The sequence below is a fragment of the Ylistrum balloti genome, unplaced genomic scaffold (assembly GCF_031769215.1).
Source record: "Ylistrum balloti isolate Yb309-2 unplaced genomic scaffold, AGI_CSIRO_Ybal_v1 Utg370574, whole genome shotgun sequence".
NCBI classification, from domain to species: domain Eukaryota; kingdom Metazoa; phylum Mollusca; class Bivalvia; order Pectinida; family Pectinidae; genus Ylistrum; species Ylistrum balloti.
Genome location: NW_026782359.1, coordinates 1,007,554 through 1,015,998, shown reverse-complemented (window position 1 = coordinate 1,015,998; position 8,445 = coordinate 1,007,554). Strand labels below are relative to the sequence as shown.

General features: G+C 37.6%; 1 protein-coding gene across 1 annotated transcript; it reads right to left on the bottom strand.

Moving 5' to 3' along the window:
* Positions 1 to 1,698: 1,698 nt before the first annotated feature.
* On the bottom strand, positions 1,699 to 7,702 carry LOC132556530 (adiponectin-like). Its single transcript, XM_060220943.1, has 6 exons — positions 7,401 to 7,702; positions 6,651 to 6,709; positions 4,602 to 4,667; positions 3,585 to 3,650; positions 2,797 to 2,946; positions 1,699 to 2,096 (listed from the first exon to the last, which is right to left on the bottom strand). The coding sequence occupies exons 1-6, from the start codon at positions 7,700 to 7,702 to the stop codon at positions 1,699 to 1,701; spliced, it is 1,041 nt and encodes a 346-aa protein (XP_060076926.1).
* Between the last annotated feature and the right edge of the window lie 743 nt (positions 7,703 to 8,445).

Genomic DNA, 8,445 nt, shown 5'->3' with positions numbered 1-8,445 from the left:
AGTCCTTCTCTTGTGGGAATGAAGGGATTTTATCCAAATTTGGTCTGAAGCAATTTTAGATAAATGGGGGAAAATGGATCTCCGGGCCCCCTTCTGAGGGAGGGGCAGGGCTCAAAGGGAGAAAATGAACTAATACTGTGAAAATCCTATACCTCCAGTAGGAATAATTGGATTTTGCCCAAATTTAGCCTGAAACATTCTTGCGAGGGCTGATTGGTAATATGTGAGCCTTGTATTGATGAAGGTAAGCAACTGTACTATTCCCTGTCTTCCCGAAGACTGGTTTTATTCGGTCAGTTTATGTCGAAGAGGTAGCACTCTAAAGTAAACAAAATGGGCGACTTCCGCAAAATTGTCAAAATTGGTGAAGGGGTGGTGATTAAACGTAAGTGATAGCACCTAAGGATATCCATACTGATGTGGTAAACAACACTAAGGGATGGTGTCCCTGAATATGCTACAGTGAAAAGGTGGATAGCAGAATTTAAGCATGGGAGGCAGAGCCTTGGGGATGACGCCCATCCTGGAGTGCCCTTTACTGTTGCAACCCCAGAAATGGTCTATAAAGTCCATGATATTGTTATGGCTGACAGGCGAGTAACAGAAAGATATGTAGCCAGTACATATGAGATTTCACAGGAAAGAGTACATTTAATTCTAAAGAAAGATCTTGGAATGAGAATGCTCTCAGCCCGTTGGGGCCCAAGACTTGTGGCACTTGGTCAGAAGCACACCAGACAAACTTTGTTGCATGCTAATCTGAACCTTTTAGAAGTAGACCCTGCTAACTTTCTGCAGAGGTTTGTGAGTATGGATGGAACGTGCGTCAATCATTTCGCTTTAGAGGCTAAGAAACAGTTTAAACAATAGAAGCATCCTGGTTCACCCCCGCCAAACTGTTCCATCAGCAGGAAAGGTTATGTTCTCGGTTTTCTGGGATGCTGATTGTATTATGATGGTAGAATATCCGCAAAAGCGACAAACAATCTATGGCACATATTATGCATCAATTCTTCGGCAGTTAAGAGAAAATGTTAAGCTCAAGCGAAGCGGAAAACTCTGTCAAAGTGTGTTGTTCCACCAGGACAATGTTCCTGTTAATAATTCTGTCATTTGCCATGGCTGCTATTAACGATTGTAGCTTTGGATTGATTGAGTATCTGCCTTATACGCCTGATCTCGTTCTACCAGAAAAATTTCGAAAATTGAAAAAGGTCATTTCCGGTACCCACTTTCGGTTAAATGATGACGCTACACATACAGTGGCAGATTTTCTGAACGGTTTAGAAACTTCAATAAACATCGCTGGCGAAACTGTATCGATACTTAAGGGGATTATGTTGATAAAATAATGCAACATGTCCGACAAAAGTCCAACCCTTAAATAGGAGGCTCACAACTTCTCAATAAAAACACCAAGAAAATACTGGTATGACAGCATCATCATAATCCAAACTCAAATTCTTAAAACAAGAACAAATATGAACAAAAGAAAGATTTACACAGAGACTCAAGAAAAAATACAACGATAATAAGACCAGGTGTTCTGGAAGAGTAAGCATCTTCTTTATCGACGAAACCTGCCATGTAATTTTTATAATCGATTTTGTATAAAAACTTGGTCTCACTCCTGAAGCCGGACCCAATAGGAGAAATAGAGAAAATTTTCTGAAATCCTCCTGTAGGAATAATTTAATTTCAAAAACTAAACAACAAAAATCCCGAGAATGTGGTAGCGTCGCCTATGGTGAAGGATTGCGGAGATGGATTCCTATACACCATCACGTTCACGCGGTCGTTGGTCTGAAGAGACAGGACAGTCATGTGTGATGTAGAGATTTCGTATTTATCTGTTCCAGATGTAAACTGCATATTCACCATCTGGCCGTTTTTCACGAGCTCTGTATTTACAAAATCGTCCTTTCCTACACATATGGACCAAGAGAAGACGTATATCCCGGGCACTCCGCATGTGAAGACTCCAGTAGTGGGATTGTATCGATTGCCTTCATTGGTCACAACATTTTGGAATATCAGGGTCATACCTAGATTCACATTCACGGTGTTTCTTAGAGTTGCGTAGAATGCAACACGGTCTGGAAAATAACATTTACATTTAGGATACAAACTTAACACGACTGAAATAATAAGTAACAGAGATGCATGTTGATTGAGATTATGGAAAACTGTTATAATCTAATTGGGAAGTATTCAAATTTCTTGTGTAGTTTGATGCTTGGTTATAAGCCTGTTGTTTACCTTGAGAACGTGACCTTACTTACTTGGTTTGACCAATACATACATAACGGGTGTTATTAGTATTATTATCCTTTTCTAAGCGTTCCTGTGTAATGAATTGGCAAAAGAAGGAAAAATTCCATATACAACATCATGGATTTATAAGAATTTGTACTTGCATCAAAATATTCACTTACCGCATTGCCGTACCAACAATTAAATACCAACATGTCAACATAATCATAATCGTAATTTAAATTCTATAAATTGAGATAGAATATGAATAAAAGACAGATCTACACAGAGACTTCTAAAAAGTACAGGGAGAATAAGACCAGGTGTTGCGGAAGAGTACCCACCATGTAAATGTTTCCGCATTACTGTCTATCAGCAATGTTTTGGCACAAGCATGGACAGCCCATTTTTTGCCTATTTTCTGCAATCTTTGCTAAATTGCAAACCTATAAGGTAGCCTATGGAAACTATATGTTGACGACACTTTGCATATAGTCAAGAAAGGCGTCAAAAAATTGAAGTGCCATAAAGATACATAGATACTTGATATGAGTGTGAATGCTGCGTCACCCTTTGGACCAGGTGGCCCAGTGGCGCCCTGCGGTCCTTGCGGTCCAACATCTCCTTTCTGTCCCTTGGTACTCTGTAGTGACGTAGTACAGCATGGTGTTCCAGTTGCTCCTGTTGTTCCCACTTTTCATGCAAACAATACATCAAGGAAAAGAACATTTGTATGTAAAATATGACAGATTATCTGATGCCATTTTTTTTACATACCTCATAAAACGATATAGATTTGATTAGACCCCACGTTCACACAATTGCCCTGTAGTCGTATTTGTGCACTGCTGATTAACAAATTTGCAATAATAAGATATATTACACTACCTTACAACTTTTCTTGGCTGCCAAACTTCAGAATAAATTTGCCCTTCCGGAATGCCTGGCCTAATTCTCTTTGTACAATTTCAGAGACCTATGTGTATATAACTTCTCTATTCCTTACCAAATTTATCCCTAACGTTATCACCTGTCGTAAAGTTGATTTTGACAGACTTGCTTCAAATATCACAATGGTAATGGTTTGTGTTATTCCTTTGTTCTAAATGAAGATCGACTCTTTTGATACTCTTTAAAGTTTTTTTTGATCCGCAAGTCAATATCATGCTTCTGAATTGAAAGATTGACCATAAAGTTGGGTTATATTGACGTGGCAAATACAATTAACAAAGAAGAGTGGGTATGAATCGATTCTTCGTTCACATCTTAACATGAAGTTTAACCTAAAATGTCTAGTTGTCATACACAACAAGAGGATAAGTAATACTCACCTGTGACATGGTTACCGAAACCGAGCCAGTGTAGCCCTGCTGGAGTTGTAGTTCTTGAAGTTGCAGCTAATGAAAACAATAGACATGTATGCTATTCACACGATTTGTTTATTAATCGTTTTTAATATGTTTATTCATTGGTACCTAGCACATGGTCATGGATTTATGCGAAATATAAAGACGTTCCTGTCACATAGCCTTTTATGTATGTAATATTCAGTAATATCACACAAAACTACAGGTAGGGAGAAATCTGAGTTGACATCACTTTACTAGTGTCGTCCATCTGGCCTATTCTAATCAAAATATGCACCTGTGTTGACAACAAATTGTTCCCTCTAAGAAGCAACCGCTATCAAGGCAAAGTATTACCAAAGACACACAAGTGAACAACACCTTTGAATTTAAACCGTTCGAGGCCTCAAGGTTTGAATCCGTGTTGGCGACTTAGCAAACCTAACGTTTGTAAAATAAAATCCTCGAAGCAGATCTTGGCGTAAATTTGATGAATATGGTGGCTAGGTCGGGACAAATAACATTATTACATTCGGACACAGGAATGAATCAGATTTGTCGTGGAACAAGCTTAAGATAAGGTATCCTCAACGGAAACTGCGACACTTCTTCAATGAATATTGGATGTATTGTTGTCCAATATGAGAGAGAATTAACTTCTGTCAGATGATTGCTTCATTACTCTAGGAATACACCTATTGAATTGTTTGAGCAAATTTAACTTTCTTTTTTAAATAGACCCAGCGTAGTAGGGAAACAATAGAGTATTTCCCAATGAGGTCTTGATGGCGACTACGAACTCAACAATTATCTACAAAAATCTTGTAAGTGTGTTACGTTTAGCTACATTTTCCGTACCTTTCGTGAAAAATATGATACTCATAGCAGGCAATTTGATATGGGTTTGTATGCAAAAACGTCCAATATTGAAACAAAATCATTAGAATAAGTTCTCCTAACAGTATTGTGTGTCTCTCAGAATAATGAAGTGAGGATAATTACCTCTTGCAGTATCACCGAATCCCAGCCAGTGTTGTGTTGATGAGGGTGTTGTTCTTGCAGTCGTAGCTATTCAAAAGACCATTGTAATCATTAATTCAACTTGTTTAATTTAATCGGAAGTCAATTAATGTCCCCGTAATTTCTTGAAGTGTGAATGGACAGAATAGAGACATTACGTTTTCTTGTCTCACAAATGTTAAGAAATACATGGTGAATGTATATTGAGTAAAAAGATTGTTATAAATCATCCTAGGTTAGCACCAGGTAGGAAATTATAAAACAAAGGCAATGATACCAAAACCTGGCGACGATGTCATCGATGGCAAAGAATAAAAACTCCAAACTGATTATTTTCATGCACTTGGAGATGGGTAAACCAGGGGAAAGACTTTCAAGTTGAAAAACACTCAACACGCTAAGTGATAGTAGATTTGATAAGCTCTCCCTGGGATTAAAATTAGCATATCTCGCCTTAATTGGTATGTAAGATACTTTAATCTTCTAGCCTATATCAATGATATATTCATGTCAGGTTGATGTTATCTCAATGCTTGTCACTGTTGGGATGTTATTGACTTCGCATTGAATACTGCAGTGACGCCATATAATTGTCATGGTAAAGAAACTATACCCCTTATCTTACGGTATGCCAACACCATCTCAGGGTAAGAGAATATTGCATGGCTGTGTTTTTAATTAACGGACCATTTGAATGTTCATTTTGTGGTTCACTTTTGAAATTACCTGAAATCTGTGTCGTTGACGGTGTAATCATTGGTGTAGTTGGCGATGTCGTAGATGATGAAATCGGTGATGAAGAAGTAACCGTCGGTGTAGACGGTGAACTTGGAGGCCAGTAATTACTCAAGTTGAAGGTCGGCTTATACTCTGAAAATGTATGTATATATATATATATATATATATATATATATATATATATATATATCATTTAAGACGTATTCATCAAAACTTTACCCTTTAACTCCCAACTTGAAAAAGAATTCAATATCTACCCTACGTTACATTACTTTCCAACAGATAATGACTTTTTCTTCATCGGAATACTATTTTCGTGTTCCTGTGACGTAAATACTATAGATAGCCAGCATCTCGGGTACAGTTGCTGTAGATTCTGTTTATTATAACATGAGATATCTCGTTTGTTTATACTATGGAATGTTTTCGTAATTTAGTACAGAAAATTTTGCAAAAACCTTATAGATTAAAAAACAGACTATTCAAACTTTTAGTAAACCCGCGAAATTTTGAACCGTCTGAACACGACGTAATACTTAAATGTATATTTATTCAATAATCCCAATCTTATATAAATGACCGTAACGACAGCTTTTTCAGGTTGGTAATATCAATAGCATAAAAGTTCTTAAAATACAACAAGCACAAGATTTTTTAATATGACGTTTTGATGACTACACTGTCTTCTTCATCAAACCAGTGACTATTGTGGAGTGTATCTGCACTAACGCACGAGATGTTTAACATTTCATCACACTATTTTCAACCTGAGTGTAAATAGGATGTTAGTGAAGACGAAAAAGTTGGTCGATTCCTTAACATTTCGTTCACGTACGCCAGCTCTAGTACGCACTGCACTGACCGTGTGTCTGATGAGGATGAACTTGTAGCCATCGAAACGTCCTACTGAAATCTACCGGTTGTGTTAAAAGAACTTTTATTCTACCGTAACGACTACAACAACTGACAGTACATCTTGACGAAATGAAATCATCTGACCACGTTGGGACATTGTACAGCGTTTCCTTGCCGAAATGTATTTTGTTGAATGCCCATCGTCTGTCAGTTTTTGTAAAGATGTTAAATGCACACTGTATCATTCCTCACAGACCCTATCGTCGGTACTTTAAAAGAACATTATCAGCTTTTAGTCGATACGGCGGCATTACAGTAGTATATAAATAATTATGGCTTGAATTGCAATGATACTTGTTAGTACAAAAACATTTTTGAGGTGACCAGTAGTTGTTCTTGATTAACACTGTTTGGTGTAGGGTTAATTGTCTCACTTACGCACAGTTTTCCGGCTCGAGCCTTGACCAAGAGGCCTGATGTTCTTGGTATCTCGTTTTCTGTCGAAGCAATTAATAATATTAATTCACGAATTCGTTATATTATAGAATACTATCACTTTGTAGTATATAACAAGGTACTATAGATCTGATTGAAGGTCTCGAGCAACTGTTATGTCAACACGTATTTCAATAGTGTTTACTGTGAACATTCAGCATCATCAATATCTTTACCATGCTGTCAAATAGCACAACTTCCCTCTCATTGTCATATAATCAAGAGGTCAAGAGGTTGCTATAATCTAATTAGGGCTAGCCAGGGTCAAAACACTCTTCTTTGTACACACAGTCATCTTGGTGTTTTTCCCATCACAACGTCTTTTGTTGTCTCGTTGTTTTGTCTACTTGTTGGCTTTCATACTCTATTTTTGCTGCATTGATTACCAAATAAGAATGAGCTTACATATCCTCCAATGATCCATTAAGAGGGGGACGATAGCTCTGTCGATCAGAGCACGAACCAGTCTCTACTATTGTTGTTATGTTTTATATCAAGATATTTACCCTATTGCTCCGGATGGCATGCGACAGACCTCCCATGTGTTGTTCAATGACATTGGCTCTCGACAGAGTTATAAACCCAAGCAAACAAAGAAATTCAATTCCTTAAATTTGATACGAACCTTGGATTATCTAATCGCCATGTGCACCACACGTTACTACTGGTAACGAACACCATAGTCGTACTTACCTTCGTGCATGGTATTTGATCTGTAAACTCTCGTACAGTCTATCCAGATTAAGAATTTTTTCTAAAAGAATTTCGTTTTGTCTTCTCACGTCCAATACTTCTTTCTTGGTTAATTCATTTTCGTGTCGCACATCATTAATCTGCTGTTTCAGATAATTGATAATCTGTCTGTCGTCTTCAAGCCGCGATTGACATTGCAGTCGGAGAACGCGCACACTGTCACTTAGCTCCTGCAACTGGTCAGCACGAACACCCAACATGTACACGCTCGCAATTACCATAGAGAACACGGCAAAACGCATTATAATCTGCAGTACTCACAGTCGTTCTGGCAGGAAGATGTCGCTACTAATATTTAATTCTGTCTGATAAGACGCTTACTGGGCCAATAAGTACAGTCGATTGGTGCACTGTTGCGGAAATGGTGACCTAAACCGTACGTTTTTTCCTATCTCACCTCTAATATACATATGTTCAGTCGAATATTACAATATGTTGGTTTGATAAGGTGATTGTTTGTTATTTGAGTATTATTAGAATAAGGAAATTCCTGTCTAGATAAGATTTCATCTACAGTGCACAAGGCACGACGAGTCATGGCAATCGAAATAAACCGAAATATAGGTAAGCATATAGATAAGGGAGTGTATTCTGTTCCACGTTTCAATCTATTCGAATAGTGGCTCAATTCAGAAAATACACATGCGCTTAACACTCTTCTGAAATTATCAGATATATGCAGATATATATATATGCGAAATTCATTGCATTATTGGACTTGCTTACCTCCCTATCTAGATTTTGTAATTTCTTTCGATCAGTTTTTATTTACCGCAGTCACCTCCCAGGTTTCAAAAGATAGACCCTTGGCATCACTGACGAGTCTCAAAAAGACGAAACAGCAGATGGCTGGTGGTAGACAATGCAGTTTTTAAGTTCCTGTGGTAACCTTTATGTAACGTTTTACTCTATTAATTATGAATCTCTTTCATTATGTACTAGTGCACCTCCCTGTCTAGATTTTGACATTTCTTTCATTTACTTG

Excerpts from the sequence above, each read along its gene's own strand:
- LOC132556530 (XM_060220943.1), bottom strand. The coding sequence starts at position 7,702 with ATGCGTTTTGCCGTGTTCTCTATGGTAATTGCGAGCGTGTACATGTTG. Across the intron at positions 3,651-4,601 it reads ATTCGGTGATACTGCAAGAG|CTGCAACTTCAAGAACTACA; the intron begins GTAATTATCCTC and ends TGTTTTCATTAG. Across the intron at positions 2,947-3,584 it reads TTTCGGTAACCATGTCACAG|TGGGAACAACAGGAGCAACT; the intron begins GTGAGTATTACT and ends TTGCATGAAAAG.